This window comes from Centroberyx gerrardi, chromosome 4 (genome assembly GCF_048128805.1).
Source record: "Centroberyx gerrardi isolate f3 chromosome 4, fCenGer3.hap1.cur.20231027, whole genome shotgun sequence".
In the NCBI taxonomy this organism is placed as follows: domain Eukaryota; kingdom Metazoa; phylum Chordata; class Actinopteri; order Beryciformes; family Berycidae; genus Centroberyx; species Centroberyx gerrardi.
Genome location: NC_136000.1, coordinates 16,936,654 through 16,961,698, shown reverse-complemented (window position 1 = coordinate 16,961,698; position 25,045 = coordinate 16,936,654). Strand labels below are relative to the sequence as shown.

The 25,045-nt window shown below is 45.9% G+C and overlaps 2 protein-coding genes across 2 annotated transcripts; both read left to right on the top strand.

Moving 5' to 3' along the window:
• The first annotated feature begins 799 nt into the window (after positions 1-799).
• On the top strand, positions 800-24,163 carry kcp (kielin cysteine rich BMP regulator). Its single transcript, XM_071927270.2, has 46 exons — positions 800-1,053; positions 1,763-2,301; positions 2,936-3,008; positions 3,964-4,268; positions 4,472-4,640; positions 10,276-10,349; positions 10,464-10,557; positions 11,235-11,317; positions 11,414-11,507; positions 11,612-11,691; positions 11,785-11,870; positions 12,100-12,190; positions 12,450-12,549; positions 12,715-12,800; positions 13,350-13,443; positions 13,572-13,721; positions 13,804-13,910; positions 13,987-14,080; positions 14,222-14,395; positions 14,478-14,560; positions 14,664-14,757; positions 15,128-15,310; positions 15,498-15,668; positions 15,870-16,043; positions 16,175-16,257; positions 16,354-16,444; positions 16,531-16,613; positions 16,696-16,869; positions 17,247-17,426; positions 17,560-17,824; positions 18,151-18,233; positions 18,321-18,414; positions 18,492-18,665; positions 18,806-18,888; positions 19,182-19,302; positions 19,430-19,512; positions 20,044-20,143; positions 20,288-20,376; positions 20,484-20,586; positions 20,673-20,815; positions 21,027-21,199; positions 21,491-21,602; positions 21,693-21,794; positions 21,912-22,076; positions 22,356-22,656; positions 23,222-24,163. Exons 1-46 carry the CDS (start codon positions 945-947, stop codon positions 23,440-23,442), a joined length of 6,330 nt encoding a protein of 2,109 aa, XP_071783371.2. The 5' UTR covers positions 800-944; the 3' UTR covers positions 23,443-24,163.
• On the top strand, positions 4,820-8,765 carry LOC144538545 (uncharacterized). Its single transcript, XM_078283003.1, has 5 exons — positions 4,820-4,966; positions 5,640-6,380; positions 6,576-6,848; positions 7,007-8,181; positions 8,320-8,765. The coding sequence occupies exons 1-5, from the start codon at positions 4,820-4,822 to the stop codon at positions 8,510-8,512; spliced, it is 2,529 nt and encodes an 842-aa protein (XP_078139129.1). The 3' UTR covers positions 8,513-8,765.
• Positions 24,164-25,045: the final 882 nt, after the last annotated feature.

Genomic DNA, 25,045 nt, shown 5'->3' with positions numbered 1-25,045 from the left:
AAAGCATTGCTGTAACATAATAAGCCCAGCAGAGATGAATTAGAACAACAACATGCGGGAAAAGCAAAGAGTTATGGAGACAGTTGGTGGGGGACTGAGTGCAGTGGGGATGCACTGGGGCTGTTTCCAAAGCAGTGAAACATGACTACCTCTGTTTACCCGGGCCCTCCCTTTCTCTCTCCACACACACACACACACACACACACACACACACACACACACACTTGTGGCTGCTCCAGCATGGCTCCCCTCCAGTCTCCAGACCAGGTTTTAGCTGATTACCAAAAAAGGGGTCTTCAGGAATCAACACCACTGAACACTGCGGGGTGGAGTTTTTTTTTTTCCACGAAAAGAGAGGAAAAACAGGGGAAGAAAAGACTCAGGACTCTCCTGAGCATTCCTTCTGGGACTGGAAACTGAACGAGGCAGGACGCTGAGGCAGCAGCCGGTGACCTCACACACACCGCACACCTGAAGGTTTTTTTTTGTTTGGCTTGCTCTTTTTTTCCCCCCCCATCAGGAATAATGTCGTCTCGTCTTCCACCAGGATAATAAATATTTTGGAAGTAATCATCAAGCTGCTTCCACACCCATCTTGCGTTGCCTTTGTGATCATGCAGTGAAAGTGCGCGTGGCCCCGGGGGGAATGTGAGTGTGTGATTGCAGAGAAGTGACGCTCCCTTCGTGACCCTGCCCGCCTGCATCCAGATGTTTCATGTTTCCCCTGCGCGCTCACTGACAGAAGAAAACGCGAAAAAAAAAACAAAAAAAAGTCGCCTTGGAGAGGAATAGGAACATCTAGAACATACAGCATGTTGTTTCTGTCGTTAGACCGGACTAAAGAAAAAGCCTAAACAATGCCAAGGACATATTCTTGCTCACCTACTTTCTGTGTAAGCAGTTTATAGAGTTTAGTCCGGGTTTGTCCACTTCGCGCCTGGAGAATGGAGACTGCCAAACTGATGAGGACGCTTCTTCTGCTCCTGGAGATACATTTGCTTTGGATTGTTCCGCTGTCTCTGCAAGGCCATCCTAGCCGCAACCACGAGAATGGTGGGTTCACATTGTTGGGTGTGCGTGGGTTTTCTGCAATATGTAATTACATTGAAATAATACAGTCTAGCCAATGCTTATTTTACATTGTTATAATTTCGTAGGATATTGAAAACATGTTTTACTGTAATTCTGAACATCTAGTCATCAAATTCAGGACTTTTGCAACTCAAAACACTGAAGAAATGCCTTGAGGTTTTAGTCCAATGCTGATACTAAACTACCAAGTGACAAAAGTAGATGTTCTACAAAGTGTCACTTGCCTATTCGCCTCATATCTATTGTGTAACACTAATCTGACCCTATTCTGACCCTATTTCTAACCCTATCCCCTAACCCAGACATTGAATATCTATAGGCTACTTTTCACACTATTGTAGACGGATCAGAGCTGTCATGCTGGCCCATAGGTGCTGTGTAATGCCGCAGCGCTCTGTCTGAGGTTAGTGAGGCGGCCATGTGTGAAGCGCTAATGAATGGCTTCATTCTGGTCCCCCTTTCATACAGACTCACACTCATGACCCAGAAACCACACTGTCACATAGAACAGACAGGGCATGACCTTGCACAAATGCACACACGTTCGGGTATGTGGGTTATGGATATGTGGGGGTATTGTGTATGTGTGTGTGTGTGTGTGTGTGTGTGATGGTGTGGGCGGGGAACTGTCCCATGGCTCTCTGTGTAAACTGTTTTTTCTGTCCCCTAGTGATCGACCTGCTGGCTGCTCTAAACATGTCCCACCCGATAAAGGGAGTGTCCAGAGTGCAGGGGGAGAGTCCCGGCACCTTGGTATATAAACTCCGCCCCAGAGCACCTTTCCTGACCCTACCTCGTGAATATTCCCACTACCTCTTCTCTACCCTTCAGGGCAGCATGGGGCTGCATTTGGTGGGGCGTCAGACATCAGACTCCAGCGCCACCCTACTCTCTCTCTCCTCTGCATCCTCCCTCATCCTCCAAATCTTCTCCTCCACACACAATAACACCCTGCGTTTGGACTACCAGGTTGGGACGGGGGCTCATGGCCTCACCAGCCTGCACTTCCCCGGGGGAAACCCCTTCTCTGGGGCAGACTGGGTGCAGTTGGCCGTGGGCCTGGAGCCAGACAGACTGGCTCTTTTTGTAGACTGTCAGGAGGCTGTGGTTCTGCAGAGGAAAGGAGAAGAGAGGATCAGTCTGGTGCTGCCGCAAGACCTTGTCGTCACTCTGGCCAGCACACCAGGAGACAGTGACAGCAAATTTATTGTGAGTTTCTCGCACGTGCTGCACACTCATGCATGTAATTTAGATGCATGTGACACATAAAGGGCAACATCGCCATTTTTGATACGAGAGTCCTGCATCATTCTTGTTTTGACATGAAGTCCTCTCAGGTCGTTTGCTTATATATGTACTTTATATTTTGTACTAATTTTATACTATCATAGGATTCCAGTGATTAGATTTACCACATTTGATGAAAATGTCATGCTAAACTAACCCTATAAGCAGGAGTTGCTGCCCTGTGTGGTAATCTAACACTTGAAAGAGAGAGAGGGAGAGGGTCGGGGGATCATTGTGTTGCCTGAAGAGGAGAAAGAGGAAACTCTTCTCCACAAAAAAAAAGTGACACCACTGAGTTTGGTATGACACTTTAATCAAATACAGTGGTTTTCAAGGTGTCTGCAGTGCATTTTTAGATACACTGGAAACCACTTCCAGTTTTACATTAGCACAAAGTGAATATAATATCTCACAAATGAAATGATATAGCAGTCTTGGGTACTAACCTCTGTCAAATTTGTGTACTGTGACTCTAGATCAGTTTACAATTGTCTCTACCTTCCACATGCATTATGTATATGTGTGTTGACACTTTTGTGCTTCTTTATGCATGTAGGGATATCTGAAGACAGCTGAGATCTCTATGAGAGCATATCAAACGCGGCCATGGCACTGTGCCAATGTTACAGGTAAAGGAAGATTTATCTGTATCGGGATTAATGTAAATAATTGGAGGGTCATATGAGAGGAATTAGGTATTCCCACACAAGTGCAGGACCAAAAGGAAACATATGTGTAAGGAAAAATAGCCAAGCTTACTCTCATTTGCTTAATAGCCTACATTCCCAGAGAATATAGACATATGTACATGTTTCTGATAATTGTGAAACCCTATAAAAGTGATTTTATGAGGTTTCAAAGGGCACTGGAGAGTTATGATTGACTTTCTGTTTGTGTTTATACCATGCGTATGCATGTTTGCTTGCATGTGTTTGTGTGTCCGTACATGTGTGTCAGTGCATCTGTTTCTGACAGCATGCTGTGGGGGTTTCCGGCTGCGGTCAGAGTTAATGCTAGAGCCTGCAGTTGTCAGAGGCAGTTGTGTCTTCGTCTCCTCCTCCTCCTCTCCCTCTTGCTCCTGTCTGCCCCTTCACTTCTGGCACTCACAGTAGCTTCATCTGTATATTTTTCAAGGTTGTCTCTAAATGCTCACGTATTGCGAGACTTGCCATTGGATGTGTTTCTATCACTCTGTGTTTGTGTTAGTGAAAAGCTTTCCTGTCATGACCGCCTATATAAGCCAATGAAAAATAGCTACACCTTCACTTTGCAACTCTGTCAAGAATCATGAACAGTGAGACCCCAGTTTATTCACGCCTCTCATTCTCACACTGAGTTTAAATCCCTGTAGCAGGACCTTCCTGTGCATACATCCATGTTTTTCTTAGATTGTATCTTTTGACTCCCTCAGGCGGAAAGTCCCCAAAAACACTGTTTGTTTCTTGTTCCTCAATTTAGTTCTTAATTTTGACAGGATGTTTGTTTAGGTCAAAATGTTTTTTTTAATCATGTAATAATTATTCATGGCTCTTTCTCTCATACTCCTCTCTCCTCTCTCCAACTGATCCCTCTTTCTCTTTGTATATACTCTGCCTCCGTCTCGTTACACAGACAGCCTTAGCCCAGATTCTTGGGCTGACAGTAGTCAAATGTTCCAGCAGGATGCGTCCGGCAGTAAAACCCAAACCCCCCACAGGCCACAGGACCAACCCAGCCATTATCCCCAGGAGGTCCAGAGGGACCAGCCCCACAGAGGGGTGGTCCTGGGGCCTCCTGGATCTCCTCAAGGGGCCAAGTCTGGTTCTCAGGCACAGGAAGAGGAGAGGCTGAGGGGGCTGGAGGAGAGGCTGGAGCAGCTGGCTCACATGCTGGACATGGTCAAAGCTCAGGTACCTTAAAATATATAACTACATGATATGATATATGATATGAAACAATATGATAAGATGCGATACGATATTATATGCTATGATGTAGATGGGATGCGGTGTGACGAGATGGGACGGGACATGAGGGGATGTGATGGGATTTGATGTGATGTGACGTGACGTGACGCAATTTGACTTGATTTTTTAATTTATTTTTTCAATAGAATGCAGACCTACAATCACGCGTGCAGTACTTGGAGGGGTGTGAGTGTGTAAGGCAGCGGTGTGTGTGGGAGGGGCGTGAAGTGGAGGATGGCCAGCATTGGCAGATTGACCTGAGCACTGTGTGTACCTGCACATCTGGAAAGGTCACCTGCCGGGCTAACATCAAGGGTAAAAATGGCTCAGCTTCTGTCTGTCTGTTCCTCTCTTTCTCTCCCTCTATATCCCTCTCTCTCTCTCTCTTTCTCTCTCTCTCTCTCGCTTTCTCTTTGTCACACACATATACTGTACACAAACATACAAACTAACACTAACACACATCCAACTGATGTTGAGTAGCTAGTTTGCAGATGGCTGTGCCTCTCCCAGACCCCTGTCTGTCTAGCCCCTGTCATAATGGAGGTGTATGTTCCGTCTTGACCTCTGACCCCGCGGGGTTTCGCTGCTCCTGTCCCCCCAACACCAAGGGACCAGTGTGTCACAGACAGCTGAGACAGGTACCGCTAAGCCAGACTGGAGTAGTGGATTAGACTAGATCATTATTAGACTAGGCTGTAGTGCTAACGCTCCTGTACTGCAAATGTTTCTGTCCAACCTTTCTGGTCCGTGTTGTGAAAATATGTTTCTGTGTCTCATTACAGAATAGAGTTTGCTATTGTGTGTTTGTGTGTGTGTCTGTGTGTTTTTTCTAGTTGTACGAAAGCATTCTATATGTTTTAGTTTTGAAGATATTGCTTATTGTATGTTTGGTTACCTGGCAGGTCTCCAGAACATTTCAAATGCTTGAGGTGGGTCACAATCGCAAATGAAAACCAAGGTTTGAAATCCCCTTCTGTTAAGTGTTCTGTCACTGTAGCTTGTCGTAGTTTGACATAGTGCATTTGCCTTTCAGTTATTTGTTTCAGTTGCTTCATTACTTTGCTATGTGTCTATAAGGCTCTGTGCTATCGTAGTGGTGTAACTGACGTAGCTGTAGTTCTTAGATCAGTCTTGTGATTGCCTGCTGACTTGCTCATGGCGGCTGTAGGGTAGAGTTGGCCTGCTGTATTGGGCTCGCCCAATAGCAGTGCTGCGCTTTGCTTTAGTCCTTTTGTCAGTACTGGCTATGGGCATTGCAGTGGGGGATAAGGCTGGGTAAGAGGCGCTGTGTCCCCTCCTCCCCACCTCTAGGCATGTTGGGAGCCCAGGCCAGAGAACAGCTGTCTGGGGGTGCAGCCATTTCAACGCCACTGGGCCTTTAATCCCACCTCTGGCGTCTGTGAGGACTTCCTCTACTGCACTGGAAACAGCAGCAACAACTTCCCTTCCCTTAATGCCTGTAGGGATCAGTGCATGTTGGGAGCCTGCTGCCTCCGCAAGCCAAAGCAGGGCCTTCCCACCGGCCACCAGGATTACAATCAACATGGATACAACATATCTTATGCGGACACGGCTCTTGGGGGGTACGATCAACATAATTTGGAGGATGAAGCGTGGTACAGCAACATAGACTTTAACCTTACTGAGCTGGACGATGTGAGGGAGCGCGAGAGAAAGAAAGGCTGGAAGAAAGAGCGCGACAAGGGAAGTGCAAGGGAAGACTGCAGCGAGGATCTGGACTTCACTTATACCTGTGAATACGTCTCCCTGATGCAGTGCCAGGCTTCGGTGAAGGCCCTCGCTGGAGAGGCACAGGCAGCCGAGGCGGTGAGCTTCTCCCCCGGAGGGAAATGCTCTGAGGTGAGCTGTGGCGGAGGCTGCGGGTGCCTCTCCCAACGGCAACTCTGGAGATACGGGGAGAGGTTCAGGCAAGGCTGCGAAGAGTGCATATGCACACGAGGTGGCAAAGTGGACTGTGTGTGCACGCACCTGACCCAGCGAAAAGAGATTAGAGACCTCACAGTGAAGGAGAGGAAGTTGTACCATCGGGCAGTCAGAAAACTCCACACCAAGCCAGGTAAAACTGTCAATCAAACTCCTTGAAGCTTGTGTTTGTTCTTACATTTTTCAAATTTCCAAAGTGATGATGGGTTTACTTTTGTGTGTGTGTGTGTGTGTGTGTGTGTGTGTGTGTGTGCAGCTGTATGGGAGGGTTTTGCGCTGTTGAGAGCTGAGTTCTCCCCTCAGGCGGGTGGCCACGCCTTCTTCCTCCCCTGGCACCGGTACTTCCTGCGGCTAGTGGAGCGTGAGCTGCAGTCGCTGTCGTCATGCCAACTGGCCGTTCCATATTTTGAGTGGACGGTGGACTCCGGGTCGATGCGGTCCTCTGCTGCCTGGCAGGCTGGGCTGTTCGGAGGAGACGGCGAGTCGGGGTCAGGCTGTGTCCCCCATCACCCTTTCCAGGGCTGGACGTCCCGTTCCTACTGGTCCCCTTGTCTCAGACGGAGTTTCAACTCCTCGGTTTGACTAACAACTTTTATTCATCTAATAGCCAGCGTTACAGTGCTCTCAATATATGTCTGTGCTGAGATATTCTTACGTATGTTTTAGCTATTCTCTTTTTGAGGCATGTGACTGTTACCAGGCTTCTCTGATTGTTTTCCACTGTTCCCCTTTAGGTGTGGCTGCCAGATGCAGTGACCCTCCAGAGGATCGTGAACCAGGGAGACTTCCAGATGCTCTCTCAGTCTCTGCAGGCCTTCTCTGGGCTCTTCAGGCTGTGGGTGGGGGGTCATATGGCCTCTCCTCTGGCTGCCTACGACCCTCTCTACCTCTCACACATGGCATTCATGGACAAGCTCTGGACACAGTGGCAAGAGAAACATCAGCATGTGGACGAAGTCGCGCACATTTACAAAGACAGCCAAACACCTGGAGACGAGCATGCTCAGGGCGACATCCACTATCCTGCCAGGCAGAGGCATGTGAAGATGAAGCCTTTCGATGTTACTCCCGATGATGTGATGTCTTCGCAGCAGCAGATGTGTGTCGTATATGTGCCCATAACCATCGGCGCACCTTGCAATGTGACATCATTACATGCACACCCACAAAGAAGTGACTATACAGACGACTACAACACTGAGAGATATCGCAATCACGGCTCTGACCCGCATGGATATGATCATGACGGCTATGACAGCAGCGGCTGGGACAGGTGGGGCTACGGCAGAGACGGCTTTAACCGTGATTTCATTGATAGGGACGGGTATGATGTGTCTGGTTTCAACCGCTATGGGTTCAACCGTTCCAATGTCAGCTGGTTTGGCATGCGCCGGGATGGGGTGACTGACGGAGAGAAGGAGAAAGAGCATGGAGTGAAGGATGGAGAGGAGGAGAGTGATGAAAAGACAGAGGTGCAAAGGGACAAGATAATGTCAGAGCTCTTCAGTGACAGAGGCTACAGCATCTATGGGTTCGATCCATTTGGTATGGATCAGGGTGGTTTAGATGCGTTTGGCTTTGGAACAGATGGTTACGACAAGGACAGTTGTAACTGGTTCTTCAATGGGCCGCACTACCTGCGGTTCTACTTCCACACACAGCAGCAGTTGATGTCATCCAGTACCCAAGCTCTAAACCGCATAACGCGTACCTGCCCTCCAATCACTTCCCTTCCCCAACACTGGGCCATGAAGGACTGGATGACTCTCGATCCGGAAGAAAGCGGCGCTCTGATTGGTCGACTAGAGCAAGAGTGGGTGGGACAAAAGAAGTCTGAAAGTGGTGATTCTATCATGGCAGCTACTCAGAATAGGAAGGACATATGGCTGCCAGTCACACCCGATCACAGGTATTGGTTTTACAACAAGAAAGATGCCAGTAGTCATGTAGTAAATAGTAATATATATATATAATATATATTTAATTAATCAGTCTTGAACATTTTTATCATATTATGATCTGCTTGTCCTCGAAACACTGTCTGTAGGTTGTGTTTCAAGCTCCACTGGTTCAGCGGCTGTCCTCTTGGCTCTGCGCCAATCACCTGCCCTGACCTCTGCCGCCAGGCTCGTTGTCATGGTTACCCCGAGGCTGTTTGCCATATGCACAACTGTGGCTCCTGTTTCACAGAGTGGCTGGATCCAGCTACAGGAGGCCATGTCATATGCCACGACTGGTAACCACCGCACTGTCCCCCAGAATATGGAGGTATAAAGCACTTTTCACAGCAACGAGAAGAGGATAGACAATCAAACATCAAGTTACGGAAAGTACTTCAGTTACAGAAAGTACTTCATGGACAAGGATGAGACTTGAAAAGGAAGGAGATTGATATTGGACTAAAATGAGATGAAGACTAATTCATTACCAATGTTACAATAGCACAGTATACAGTATCTTTGAGTTTGTTTACCTCACTGCAAATGGGTCTATTTGCACCTCCATATCTCCATATTTCCATTCTGACGTTAATTCTGTCTGATTCACTTTTCTCTGTAATGTGCAGTGTTAAAATGACTTGAATTTCTGGCTGTGTTACAGAAAGTAGTTTCTGTCTGTAGCTTGACATGAAGCTAGCTTGAAAGAAATGGATGTCCATGAATGCAGTAAACTTCTCAAGTGCATCCATCTGTTGTAGTGGAGTGAAACGAACATGCAGTAGGAGAGTGATTTGTTGAGGTTTGACTGGCCTCATTATGGACTGTTCTCTCTCTTCCTCTCTCTCTTGTTCTACCCCCTCCGCTCCCACACACACACACAAACATTACAATGAGTTCTGTCCTGCTTATTGTCCAAATTTTAGGAATGTGCGTAATACACACATGATATTGTGCCCACACAGCTGTTCCTCTCTGAGTTATTTCTAAACCTTGTCTTTGTCTCGACTCTTCGGCGGCTCTCTCTGTCACTGTCTCCGCCTCTCATCCATCTCTTCCTTAATTGTTTCTGCATGTTTGCTACAGGACTCCAATGGCACCCAGTCGATACACACTCATAGACACACACTCCCACACACACTTTGATCTTATGCATGCTTGGTTGGCTAGAGGAAATGCCTGTTGGCTGCTGGCACAGTAGGCAGCCTCACTAGCCTCTCTCGCTCTGTGATTATTCCCCTCTCTCACACACAAACACATTGTGTCTGTCCTTTGGTTAGTCTTCATTAAAATGATTATCCGCTGAAATGACAAAGCTAAGCGAAATAATTGATAATAATTGATGAGCCCACTGAAAGCCTTTGATAAAAACTTTTGAGCAACTTTGCCCTTTGGTATTAGGTATGTACTACACTGTAAACAACTTTTTCATCAAAATAAACAGCCACAGAATGGGGGGAAGTGGCAAGGGGAACAGATTGGTTTGTGTTTTGTAGGAGATTCTCCAGTAAACTTATAACTGACATTACAACCTTGTCCTCTCTTCCTCTTCCTCCCTCTCACTCTCTATGTCTTTCTCTCCTACAGTAAATCTCTTTCAGTGTTAATAGACTCGCCGGTGGTAGTCTTTAACGGCTGCAGGGCTGCAGGCACTTCTGTTTATGGTTACGGTCCGTAAAACATTGTGTGTGTGTGTGTGTGTGAGTGTGCGTGTGCATTACATCAGGACCATGCTGTTCTGTCATTACCGGAGAAAGAACAGAGCCAGATGTTCCCCAGTGACCTAGAGAAAGGGTGAAGGAAATTTGTAGTGAGGAAGAGAAAGACAGAGAGAGAAAGAGAGAGAGGTGGTGAAAAGAGGGCGGAAGGAGAGACCAGCTGTAATCGTCAAACTCATGTTCACATTCCTCTTCTCCGTCTTTGAACCGTCGGCATACACTCCTCCTTCACGGTAGTAACCAGTGTAACACTCAGGCACATGCACGCTCACATGCACGCTCACATGCACGCACACACAAACACACACATTCATATCTACTATAACTTCTGCCATGTCTCCTCTTCAGGGTGTGAGTTGGATGGTACACCCCATAATGTGTCCTACAATACTATAGATGGCTGTCAGACCTGTACATGTAGGGTGGGTATCTTCTACACACACACACACACACACACACACACAAATGCTAAATATTTCCTAATTGCTCCTCCATTTATCCTTTCTCTCACCTCTGTGTCCTTTTATTGGCGATAGGGTGGTAACAGAGAATGCTCTCCCCTTCCCTGCCCTCCACTGGACTGCACACAACAGGAGACTATACCTGGAGAATGCTGCCAGCGATGCAGAGGTCGGTAACACAGAAAACAATCTGTACACAACCCTCATAATGAGAATAAGAAATCCCCAAAATATATATTAAATATGCCTTAGTACATAACTCGGAAATCCTATAATTAGCTGCAGTGGATCACTGCAATGCAATGAATTTCTGTACACTAGAGCATAGTATTTATAGTATTCTGTTACATCACCACATGGCTATCTTGGTAGGAAAATAACAGGTGATTATAATCAAATGACAGCCACAGCCAATGAACTGTATGGTAAAGCACAATATTGGTATTAAATGCATGTGTCTTCATGGGAATACTATGAATATTTGACTTTTAATTGAAGATGATAGTATACTTTTTTTCCTAAAAAGGAGAGTGGGATGTCCACTCATCTGTGGTATTTTTTATTTATTTAGACCAGTGCTTATCAAAGTGAGGTGTGAGGACCCCCAGGTGTCTTGGTGTGGGTTCTAGGGGGTCCCCACCAAAACGAGGAATTTAGGAATTTAGAGTGTATGACAATACTATTCCAATTGAAGTTTCACTCTCAACACTATTTCCTCCACTACAGGGTAGACAGTTCAATACTTAACATGTGTTTCCAGAGGTTGGGGGGGATTTAACCACTTGACTATGTCTGGACACAGTGAATGAATGAATGAAACTTATCTACTGTACAATGTGTTTGCAGGCTGCATCCATTCCAGTATCCGGTATGAGCACAGAGCGGAGTGGAGACCAGTGGAAAACCCGTGTGAAGTCTGCCGCTGTGAGGTTGGTGTGACACTAACTATCTACCAGCTTCACCTCTCGTCCTTCCTACCTCCTCCCTCATTTCTACTGGCATCTTTATTCTCTCACTCTCACCAGGAGGGCCATGTTCGCTGTGAGAGGGAGCGGTGCCACACCACTTGTAAAAACCCCACCTCTCCTCCTCCCAACACCTGCTGTCCAGTTTGCCACGGTGGGTTACTTTGCTTTACTGTAGAAGTGTGTGTCTTCAATGGACTGCAGAGATACAATGTGTGTGTGTGTGTGTGTGTGTGTGTGTGTGTGTGTGTTTTCTAGGCTGTGGTATGAACGGTCATGACTTCCCTAACGGAGCTCTGATCCCTACTGGAGACCGCTGCCAGGAGTGTCTATGTGTGGTAGGCCGATCCTCATCAATTTTCATCTTCGTCTCTATAAATCGTTTGGGAATCACGTTATATTCACGTGTATGTGTGTTGTGTCTCTCCCAGAATGGAAATGTGGCGTGTTCTCCCCTTCGCTGTCCTGCCCTGTCTTGTCGAAACCCTGTGCACCGTGCGGGAGACTGCTGTCCACGGTAACAAAACCAGCATGTGCTACTGCTTATCCTTATCCATGCCCCTTGCAAGCCTGCATTAATCTGCCTCACTGAGCGCGTTCTTTGAACGTGGTGTAATAAGTTTTCCGGGACATGCTGCGGCGCAGATAAGAGATTTGTGTGTGCGACTGTGAGTTGGAGGCTTTTCATGTGTCTAAGGCAGCTGATGGAAATGTCAAAATATTTACGGTGTGTATCTGACCTGCAGGTGCGAGCAGTGTGAGTATGAGGCCAAGGTGTATCTGGATGGACAGGACTTCTCCTCCAGGACAGACCCCTGCCTCCGCTGCCGCTGCTCTGTGGGTACAAACTGGGAAACTTAGATGTGATTATGTGTAATGTTCCTGTCACTGGAACACTTTAAAAACTCCTGATGTGTTGGCAAAGTTTCATGACCCGTTGTACTGTAAAAATTAATGAGTGCGTGTCAAAATTAAGCTGTTTTTCTCAAATCCTGAAAAGTGCACTTTTTGGACGCAGCTGAATGTTTGTGAAAACTGCTGTGCCTGCGTGACTCATTTAATCCTTGACAAGTCCTTCCTCATCTCTCTCTGCTAGGCAGGTGAAGTGTCTTGTGAGCGTATGGATGCATCGTGTCCCACGCCGCGCTGCAGCCATCCAGCCAAGCCCAAGAGACAGTGCTGTCCCACGTGTGATGGTGAGTATAATGTGTGTGAATTTGTAAAGATATGAAATTGTTTATTTAAGCCAATTTTATTTCTTCTATCACGTCTTCTTTTCATTTTGCACAAGCTTATAGTTTTCAATGTCTGACTGTTTCAGCTCAAGCAAACATGACTGTGTTCTGTGTGTGTTCCCACAGAGTGTGAATATGACAGGAGGGTGTATGCGGATGGAAAAGTGTTCAGCCCTGCTGGGAGTGGACCCTGCCTGCAGTGCAGGTGTAAGGTAAGTCTGCATATTCAAGAAAGAAAGTGTAGAGATTTTGAGTTTAAAGTCAGAATTCTGAGAATAAGGTCAGAATTCTGAGTTTAAAGTCCGAATTCTGAGTTTAAAGTCAGAATTCTGAGAATAAGGTCAGAATTCTGAGTTTAAAGTCCGAATTCTGAGTTTAAAGTCAGAATTCTGAGAATAAGGTCAGAATTCTGAGTTTAAAGTCCGAATTCTGAGTTTAAAGTCCTGTCATTCTTCTTAATCCTCTTCCGCACTGAACAACACATTTTATTTAATGACAATTGTAATTTCTACAATAGTAGGACTTCACCCACTAAAGCAGAAAAGTTGTCTCATTTTATCATTAAATAAATATGTTTTTTAAATGTTTTTTGGAGCAAACCGTTGTGTTTCTACTCTTTATTGCATTTTATTATACTCTTCACAGCACTTGATGAAGGATGTGCATGTAACTACTTTCATAGGTCTGTAATGTATACTACACTTCTTATACACTTTGATGATACACACACTAAGTTTATGTTGTGTGCATGTGTTTTTCAGGGGGGAAATGTGATATGTCATGAGGAGAGGTGCCCTCCTGTCCAGTGCTCCAACCCTATTATAGACCCACATCTCTGCTGTCCAATCTGCAAAGGTATTCATACACACACACACACACACACACACACACACACACACACACACACACACACACGCGCGCGCGCGCACACATGCACAGATAGCTCATCAATTAATGTATGAAAACCTCTCCTCTCTCATTAGCGTGTGTGTTGGAGGGAGTAGAGTACGAAGAAGGCTCCCGCTGGCACCCTGAGGGTCCCTGCTCCAGCTGCACCTGTGTGAATGGAGAGACCTTGTGTACACACACACAGTGTCCCCCTACCGACTGCCTGCATCCCACCAAGAACACTGGTAAGAGTGTGTGTTTGTGTATCTGCCTGTGTTTGTGTGTATATGACTGTATAACCTGTACCTTATCCCCTTCCTTCTCAAGGCTCCTGCTGTGCGGTGTGTGAAAGCTGCACCTACAATCATCGTATCTATAGCAACGGACAGAGGTTCACAGCCGTTGACCAGCCCTGCCACGTCTGCACCTGTCTGGTGAGAACACGTCTCCATTCGCTTATGCACACTTTCCACCTCCGAACCTGCTGACACACTCTGGCCTTCTCCTCAGGGCGGCACTGTGGAGTGTAAGAACAGACCCTGCCCGCCACTCAACTGCACCAACGCACACACACCACCTGGAGAGTGCTGCCCCAAATGTCAAGGTACCCAAACACACAATTCAGCAGATATGGTCATCATGTACCACATGGTTTTGAAATATACCTTGTTTTCATTGTGTATTCCACATTATACCATCAATCAGCTCAGTAACAATATAACTTGTGTGTTTGTGTCTTTCCCAGACTGTTCCTTTGAAAACCGTGTGTTTGTGGATGGGGAGGCTTTCCCTAACCCTGTGAGTGTGTGTGAGGAGTGTAAGTGTGAGAACGGCAGGATTGACTGCCATCCGCCACAATGCCCACGTCCAAACTGTAATGCACCTCTGTCTGGAACGTGCTGTCAGAACAACTGCAATGGTGAGGAATTATCGCTTTGCTGTTAAGGAATACAAATACATTACTCAACACAGTAACATCTGACTATTACACACTACTTTAGGCTGCAGCTATGCTGGGAAGGAGTATCCCAATGGGCAGGAGTTTCCCCATCCTACTGACGCATGCAGGACCTGCAACTGCATAGTAAGGATACTAAGAATCACAATATGGCTAACCCTGCCATGCTGAACACTTGTGGTTTCTCTGAGGTAGGGATTAAATCAAATCTGTGTTGTGTTTGTTGTAGAACGGGAATGTCCAGTGTCTGATGAGGAGGTGCCCCCCACTGCAGTGCTCCAACCCCACCCTACTGCCCGGAGACTGCTGCCCCCAGTGTCCCGGTAAGGAACTGCAAGTTCAGAGGTTGGAGAGAAGGGAGGGAGATGGGGGAAGGCAGTGGTGTCTTTTTTTTTTCACCTCTGCAATGAAGTTGGAAGGAGGTTATATTTTCACCTAATTGTCCAATTATTATTAAAGTGTCCAATTATGTACCATCAAGGGTTTAGAGTATAAAGGTTTTCCTTTCAGACAAACACTAAACCAGCTCATTTCACTTATTAGTTCCCCTCTCCATCAGCTGCTGTAGTGTTTGGTTGGAATGAAAACCTGCAGACTCTTGGTTCACAGTGGCTCATGGTTGGACACAACCAGGTTCGAAAGTTGTACAGAGTGGGAGCATACTGTTCATTCTTTTCGTTGACGTTCTCTCAGCTCCCCCTTTGGACTGTGTGTATGAACAACGACCCTACAGACACACGGAGCGTTTCTACGACCCAGCTGACACCTGTCGATCGTGTCTCTGCACCAATGGGACAGTTCACTGTCAACGCAAGACTTGCCCCCTCGCTCCATGCTCTCACCCAATCACACAGGAGTGCTGCCGGACCTGCGAAGGTATAAGATCTCAACCTGGCAAGACAAAAGCAGTTTTGATACATGGAACTAAGTATTTCATAATACCAGTTGTGATCACAAATGACCTCAGTTTGCTTGATGTACTTGCTCTGCCACTTGCTCATTTTAACAAGAGAACATGTACATTTTGTAAGTATCAGGCTTCTAAATTTCTTTCCCTCTGCAGGCTGTCTATATGAGGGGCGAGAGCGAGCCAATGGGGAGATGTGGGACGACGTGTCAGACCCGTGTGGAGTGTGTGTGTGTCGCGAGGGCTCGGTCAGGTGTGAGAGGAAGCGCTGTCCGCCCTCCAACTGTAACTACCCTATCCAGAGAACGTGCTGCATGGCCTGTGATGGTGAGTGATCATGTGGGGGAAGGAGGTCGGTGACTACACATCCATATGCTTGAATCCCACTGGGGCTCCCATCTGCGACCAATTATGCTTGAATCCAGCAAGTAGGACGATCATCTCTTCCACCATCTGTTTTGTGCTCTTCCTTCCTCTCTCTCGCTCTCTTGTTCTTTTTTCTTCCTCTCTCTCTCTCCCTGCCTGCAGGCTGCATGTTTCATGGTCAAGACTATCCCGATGGCTTTGAGTTTGTCAATGACAAGGATCCCTGTGGTATATGCACCTGTTATGGAGGTGATGTCGTCTGCACCCAGATACCCTGTTACGAGGACTGCAGTCACCCTTACACCCCGCCTGGGCAGTGCTGTGGAGAATGTAACCGTATGTACACACTCATAACCAAGTCATCAAACACTGTTTATGATACATAGCATTGATTGTACATTTTGTCTCATTTATTCATCATCCCCATGATCACAAGCTGATAATATAACGGTATCTTCACTTGATAGGCTGTTTCTATAAGAACGCAGTCCTCACCAACGGACAGTCCATCCCAGACCCGAGCAACCCCTGCTCTGAATGTACCTGCCAGGTAACACACACATGCAAACATTAACATACACATTCCTATTGGGTAATCTATTCTGACAGTGTGTCAAGCTGATGTCTTTATCCTATTTCCTCATAGAGTGGCTCCGTGCGATGTGTGACGAAACAGTGTTTTCCAGCCCGCTGTCCTCACCCTGTCACCAACCCATGCGGCTGCCCCGTCTGCGAAGGTACGCCAACTCCCCACGTACCACAATACACGCCACATGTACATATGTGAAGTATGTAAATAATGAATGCTTTGTTTTGTATGTAGGTTGTCTGTTCCAAGGTGTGACTTATGTTGACGGACAGGTCCTTCCAGGAGGAAAGGGAGGGTGTCAGGACTGCACATGCTCAGTGAGTGGGGAAAAGGGCTGCGTTTGGCTTTTTGGTCAGTGACTCCACCCTCATCTCATCATTGTATTTTTTGTTTCCATAGACAGGCGAAGTGGTGTGTGTGCAGCGAAGATGCCCCGCTGCGTCGTGCCCTAACCCTGCACTGGACGGCTGTGCGTGTGGAGTGTGTGACGGGTGCCGCTTTCATGAACGAGACTGTTTCAATGGAGAACGATTCACACACCCTACAGACCACTGTCAGCTCTGCTCCTGCCTGGTACTCTGCGCATATTTTTAATAGATATATATATTCACTATACACACATTTCAATCCTGAAAAAACAATATGTCATAGTTTAATAAAAGGCACACACTCGAAGGGTCTACGAAGTAAGTATAGGAGAGTAGCGGTTTCAACAGGAAAGAGCATCCGCTGAAAGGTGAAAAAGTGAAGAATGAACGTACAATTTATAGAGAGGTAGAAGCACCTGATTATGTTTTTTGCACTTAGAGTATGAACAACCCAAGTAGCGCTCCTTCACTTATTTGTCCTTAATTGTGCATGGATTATAAGTTACTTGGTAAAGAAATATTGTCAATTTCCGTGTGTGTGTGTGTGTGTGTGTGTGTGTGTGTGTGTGTGTGTGTGTGTAGAATGGCGGAGTGATATGTGTGCCTGCATCTTGCCCGAGCGTTACGTGTCTGCGTCCAGTGACCCCACCAGGGGAGTGCTGTCCCATCTGCACAGGCATTTGTCTGCATCAGGGGGAAGAGTATGAGTCTGGCTCCTCCTTCACGCTGCCCTCTGACCCCTGCTCCTCCTGCTCCTGCCTGGTCAGTCTGACAATTCTTACTGAACTATAAGAAATCATATGAATGTGCAGATAACCCAACTCTTTATAACTCCAACTTCTTTTTTTCTCTCTTTCTACCTTGTTCTTCGGTACCCTCCACTTCTGCTGGTCAGAACGAGGTGGTGACCTGTCAAAAGAGACCTTGTCCAGTCCAGTGTTCCCATCCGGTCCCTTCAGATGCCTGTTGTCCCATCTGCGACTCCTGTCTGTACGAGGGTGTGGTCCACGCTCACAGACACACCTTCACTCCCTCCTCCAGCCTCTGCCAGCGCTGCACCTGTGTCCGGGGCACGGTCACCTGTGTGCCCCTCCTCTGCCCACCAACCCCCTGCGCCCGACCCGTCACCAAGCCAGGACAATGCTGCCCTCAGTGCACAGGTACTTCTTGATTGTTAGCATGAATGGTATGTGCAGGCCTATGTATGTACTGCTAATTCCTAGTGTGTATAATGACTCTCTCTAGGAAGTTGCAAATTTACAATCGCAGTATTTAATGCAAATGCGACCAATCCCTGCAATATTTGTGAGAATTTGTAATTTTGCTAAATTGCCACAATGTTTCAGCATTTTTTTTTTTTTTAGCAAATCTTGGAGGGACTGACCATTCTCTCTGTCCATGAACTAATTCAGTAACCCCCTTCTTCTTTTGTTTTCTCTCTCTCTCGCTCTCTCACTCTCTCTCGCTTTCTCTCTCTTGATCTCAGTGTGTATGCTGGAAGGACAGGAGTACAGCGACGGTCAGAAATGGACCCTCAGCTCTAACCATTGCTCTACATGCACCTGCCAGGTCTGACACCTCACTCATTGCATTTTCCCTCCATATCTCTGTATGTTTCCTCATGTGTTTATGTGCTAAACTGTGAGACTTTTCCAGGCAGGTGAGGTGCGGTGTGTGTCTCCCGAGTGTCCTAAGCTGACCTGTATGCATCGAGTGACTGATCCAGGAGCCTGCTGTCCTCGCTGTAGAGGTATAACACCATGAACCAATAAGAAGCTTAATCATAGGCGGGAAAACTTTTACTGGTGACACAACGCTTCTGCTCAGGTTGTATGTATGGAGGAGAGGAGCATGCAGAGGGCAGCAGCTGGTTCGCAGACTCCACCCCCTGTATGACCTGTATGTGCGTGGATGGGGTGACCACCTGCTCCGAAGTGCGCTGTCTGTCTCCCTGTGTCAACACCATCAGCGTGCCCGGCGAGTGCTGCCCCGTGTGCGCAGGTAAGAGAACGCATATCCGTCCTCTCTGGTGCCATCCATCTTCCTGTGAAAGATCAGTTGTGTGTTTAGTATTTGACATATTTGCTTGTTCCAGCTTTTGGTGTTATTTATAATTATTTTATACGGGTGTGTTTGAGTAGACTGTGTATTTGAGGGCAGAGTGTACGGCCCAGGGGACAGCTTCCAACCGGCCGACGACCCCTGTCAGATCTGCACTTGTGAGGTATGATACACACAAACCTGATACCTGGATGTGATGCATCAATGTTCATTTTATGAATTTATGAAGATTATTATTAGTAGTAGTAGTAGTAGTAGTATTAGTAGTAGTAGAAGTAGTAGCAGTAGTAGTAGCATTAGCAGAAGTAATAGTTTAGATAGCAGCAGTAGTAGTAGTAGTAGAAGTAGCAGTAGTAGTAGTAGTAGTAGTAGAAGTAGCAGTAGTAGTAGTAGTAGTAGTAGTAAATCAAGTGAAATAATGCAGGTTCACAGTCTAATCTAAGCTGTGTGTCCCAGGTGATGCCAGATGGAGAGCAGCACCTGAGGTGTTACCGTAAACAGTGTCCCAGTCTAGTGGACTGTCCTAAGAACAACATCCTGTTCTCTGGACCAGACTCCTGCTGTCCTGTCTGCGCACGTCAGTGCATTCAGTCAAGTCAAACTGCATTTCATGATATACTGTATATATTATTCTGTGCTACACTGTCAATCAGCTCTGTAACATTTGTGTGTGTGTGTGTTTGTGTGTGTGTTTGTGTGTGTAGAGCCTCTCAGTAACTGCACAGCTACCCTGATTGGTAATGAGGTCTTGGCTACTGACGACCCCTGCTTCACCTGCCAGTGCAAGGTACCACAGCCACAACCCTTTTCAATATCCTAAAAGTCCTGATAGGGTCTTGAGTCTGTAGGTCTTGTGTTATGTTATGAATATTGTTATGAATATTAAAGGGGCATTAAGTAATCTATCACTTTTATCTACTACTATCGGTGACCAAGAAATTGCAGCAACATCGACAAACCTCTGTCACAGCAACAGTCACATTTTCACAATAGAGCAGAGATCCAACAGAAATGGCCAGTGAAGGGGTAATATATCTAAATACTCCTGCTTTGTCATTTGCTTTTTTGGCTTGAAAATGGGTGGTTGTTTCCAAAACAGAGAGTATTGGCCAGAAAGTGAGGTTTTGAAAGCCAGAAATTTCAGCAGCTGGCAAAGTAATTGCTGAGTCACTGGTACTATCCTACACTGTCACTGGTACAATCCTATCCAATATACTGTGGTCATTTTGTGCTATAGTAACAATCTTATTTAATGCACCTTTAGTGATATTGTGATTCTGTGTGATTCAGCAATACTGTGTCTGTGTCTGTTATATAGGACCTGACATGGACCTGCCTACACCAGAGCTGCTTACCGCTTACTTGCCCTCCGAATGAACAGTTCACTCCCCCAGACTCATGCTGCCCCGTGTGTGAAGGTGAGATACCTCCATCTATCTTTCCCTCTTTCTGTTCTCTCTGCCCTTCCATTTTCAAGTCTCACTGGTAGTAAAACATGCATAACTGTGAGGGTTCTCCTGATACAGTCTATACATACATGCATGCAACTGTGTGTCATTCAGATTGTGTGATTGAGGGTCAGAAGAGACGCGTGCCCAACGGCAGCAGCTGGACAGACAGCGATGATGACTGCGTCACATGTACCTGTAATGTAAGTCGCACATAAACACTTAAACAAACTGATCATGCAATGCTTCAAGTGAAATACAGTTTGTGTTGGAGGAATAGGGATCAATTCTTTCTATATTGCATCCTTAGCTGGGCCATATTGAGTGCAGCATCGAGGAGTGTTTGCCTATGGTGTGTCAGGATGGCCAGATACAAGTGAAGATTCCAGGGAAATGCTGCTATGAATGCCAAGGTATTACAGCCAGTCAACATCCAGCATCACTGGCAGTTTGTTGAATGTCCTCACTTATATTTACGCACTCCCCTATTGTGTTGTAGACTCGGGGGTGTCGTGTACGTACCAGGGAACAGTCTATCAGTCTAATGAACAGTGGGAGGTGGATGAGTGCACCGGCTGTACTTGTGTGTCTGGAGATGTGCACTGTCACAGTGAGCGCTGCCCTCCCCTCACCTGCGCAACAGTAAGTACATACACACACACACACACACTCTCTCTCTCTGTGTCTGAAATGTTCCCATGATACCTCAGTGTCCTGTCTAACTCTTAATTCTGACTCCTCGGAGCTCCATTTGACACTGCACTACTTTTATATAGTTTTCCCCTCTGACTCTCCTGGGTTCCTCATATTTGCACAGCATGTGTACTTGAACTGTGTGTGTGTTCGCTCTCAGGACGAGATGCCAGCGGTGATCCCAGGTTTGTGCTGTCCACACTGCCTGCCTCGTCCAGCCACCTGCATCGCCTTCGGAGATCCTCACTACCGCACCTTTGATGGGCGCATGCTGCACTTCCAGGGGGCGTGCACATATGTCCTGGCTCAGGACTGCGAGGGCGGGGACTTCAGGTGAGTGAAGTGAACACGTGAACACGTTCGAACACGTGAGATGTATATTAAGTATACAGTATGTGAATCCCAGCAGTGGTTTTATATTGATTATGTCTTTGGATCAGGTGAAAGCAAATGCACATTCCAAAAATCCACAAGCTGCTGATGAATACATGAATAGAACCTTAAATAAAGAAACATTGATTTAATCAGTGTTGGGAAATAAAATATGGGGAAATCAGTATACTGCTGTGTACATACTTTCTATCTTTATTCCCCACTCAATGAAAGTCCTATTTGTTTGTGCAGTATTCATGCCACTAATGATGATCGTGGGCGCAAAGGAGTGTCCTGGACTAAAGAGGTGACTGTGTTTATAGCAGATGTCACGGTGCAGCTTCTCCAGGACTGGGTTGTGAAGGTTTGTGTGTAAAAGTACTGTAAATGTGTGTGTACAGTTGTGTTTGTGGTGTGTATCCACTGTATTATCAGCCATTTCTGTTATCTTCAGGTCAATGATGAGGTGGTGACTCTGCCCTTCCTCAAAGAACCTTACATCTATGTAGAGCGCCAAACCAACACCGTCTTACTCAACACTAACATTGGCCTAAAGGTACAGAGCTCTCTTCCATCGCCTCTCGGTAGTTCACTGGATATACTATCAGTTACTTACTGGGCACTCCCAAACCTACAGTATCATACACTTACACACCCACTGGTTCACCTTTAGGTGCTGTGGAGTGGCCGTTCTCACCTGGAGGTGAGTGTGCCAGGCTCCTACAAGGGTCACACTTGTGGGCTGTGTGGAAACTTCAACAACTACCACCAGGATGACCTCCAAATGCCCAGCGGAAAGATCAGCCTATCAGAAGCCGACTTTGGCAACAGCTGGAGGGTAAAAAAAATTAATTACATTGAAAAAATAATAATAATGTAATAAACAGAAGATGAAACAGAATAAATAAATAAATAAATAAAACAAGAGACCATAAAATGAAATAAAAAGGATAGGAATGAACAAAAAGAATAAAAGACAGAAGATAAAATGTACATAAAAGCAAGTCTATAGAAATGTTGAAGTCTTTAGAAGAAATGTAAAAGATGATACAGATTGAGCTAGCCCTGAGTTCATTGGGCACATAATTGCATCTGTGTACATCTGCCATCATTTTAGGTAGTGAACCGTAGCCACTCCCTCTCATCCTGTCGCCATGGTGAGGATGTCGACCCCTGTAAGGATGCAGGCTACCAGGCCAGGAAGGGGGCTAACGCCCGCTGCAAGGTCCTAAAGTCTGCCGTGTTCAAGCCCTGCCACCGGGTGGTGCCTCCCGAACCGTGGTACGGGGCGTGTGTGTACGACCTGTGTGCCTGCGGGGCCAATACTGATGAGTGTCTGTGTGACACACTGGAGGCCTACGCCGGTCAGTGCAGAGAGGCCGGAGTCGTCCTGCAGTGGAGGAGCCCGTCGCTGTGCGGTGAGTAAAGCACACACTCACAATTACACACACTCATTGTTATTTCTCATTCTGAAACCATTAAAGGGGCACCATAGCACAAATTGGCCATAATATATCTGCAGGAGGTTGATAGGGCTGTTGATCAATACCAGTGGCAATAACAAGTAATAAGAGTTACTTTGTCAGGTACTGAGATTACTGGCTTCCAAAACTCGCTTACTGCTCTGTTTTCACACACTCACACACACACACACACACACACACACTCACACTCACACCTGCTCGCATTTTCAACTGCTCAACAATAGAGGATGGTGCTACAAGCAAGACATTTCGTTCTCAAGCCAAGAAAACAAATGACAAAGCAGCATTTTTACATTGCATTGTGAAGGGGGAAGGGCTATGCCAGAAATAGGTTGCTGTTGTTGCAATTCCTACTAGTCGCCTGTAGAGGTCGACAGAAGTCATAGATTACTTAATACCCCTTTAACTATCTGATGTTCTGTTGCATAACTCTCCCTCTCTCTTTTTTACCCACACCAATTCTCTCAATCTATCATTTGTGTCATCCGTCTCTCCACAGCGGTGGGCTGTCCAGTGGAGAGGGGCTTTGTGTTCGACGAGTGCGGTCCTCCGTGTCCCGTAACCTGCTTTAACGTTGACGTACCACTGGGGGTGATAGAGAGCCACTGCTTCAAGCCTTGTGTTCCAGGCTGCCAGTGTCCTGCTGGTCTGGTTCTACACAACAACTACTGCATAGCTCCAGAGAAGTGCCCCAAGATCATACATGGCAACCCCTCATAATGCTCGCTTTTTCCTGCACACACACACACAGCCACCCTCAATGTACCTAGGCACAGTTACCCTCAATCCACCTAAGGACTGCATATGAAATGCTGCATTTTTCAGTGTCTTTTATCAACATTTTGATATATTATCAATATTTATCTTGTGTCTATCTTGTGTTCTTTTTGTATATTATTGTGTTACTGTGTCCACATTTTATCATTGTTCTGGCCACCAGGGTTTTGAAGTAATGAAATTACAAATCTTTATATAAAGCTAGTTTGACACAGAGACTAGGCTGATCTCTGTTTCAAAAATATACAATAGGCATTGGTTCAAATTTACCTTTCACATCTCAGTGGAGTTTTGCTGCTGCTCTTTTGTTGCCCGATACCAAAGTAAACTCTGTCCAATCATGTTGTGTATTTTTGTTCTATTGTTTATAAAGGGATTAATACTGTAAGCAGTCTCACATTAAAATGGCTCATGTAGCACTGAAATGTTATACTACACTAGAGATTGCTTATCATTTTTAATGAGTTAACATTTAACTTGCATTTTGATGTTTCTTCTACTTATCTGTTTTACACAGTTACAGGCTGCTGTCCACAACCTTTTCATCAGATTATTTGCTATCAAATGAGCATATGTTTACTGTACAGGTTCAATTTCAGCACTGTATGAAGTCTGTTACTGTATGAACAGTATGTTACATAATCAGGTGATCTTGTTTACTTTTACATTTTACACAAAATAAAAGATTTCACTCTTATTTGTGGCATTTTCTTTTTTCCACAGACAGGGGAGGTAAAACTAGATGCTAAGTTGATATTAAGAAGACATATCTTATATATATATATATAAGATGCATGATGACATATATGACGTATGATGCCAGACTGACAAGTGTGACACAATTTCAGGCTGGGATCCACCAACTTTCACTAGTTGTTTAAAGCTACAGAGAGTCTTCAAAGCAGTTTTCACACAGGTGTAATGTGTCATGTGGTCGTGTATCACATAGCTCTCCTGCCTGTCTCCCGCTGACAGATAAACTGTCACTTTTGTTGCTTTGTAACCTGATCCAACTGTTGTCCAGAAGACTGCTGTAACCATAGTAATAGCCTGTATAATTTATCAGCCCACAATGGTGAAAACATGGAGCGGGTAAGACGTGCAAGTTTGGTGAGAACCGCATTTGTTTTCCATGTGTATGTTTGTATCTAATTTACTTGTGTACCTCTTCAGGAGTGTATCGCTGGTCTGTACCGATCTCTGGGTATCTCTGTCGGAGCAGAGTTTTCCTCTGAAGATGTGTGTGTCCTCTTCTGCAAAGTGTTCCATGTGCCCTCCACCACAGATGATGCACATTTGGCTATAAAGAAGGTAATTCACTGACCAACAGCCAAATATAGACCTGCAACAACAAACATGAACATTATAAGAGCAGTTATCATTTGATCAAATCATCATCATGAACCATTCTAATGTAACTTTCTGTCTTTTTCAGATTGCAGGGGATGATGAGGGCTGGTCCTGCACTGGTGAAAAAGTGTTGGATGTTCTCCTAGAAATGGAGAAGGAGAGAGAAAGGAAGGAAAAGGTACTTAAATTAAATGTT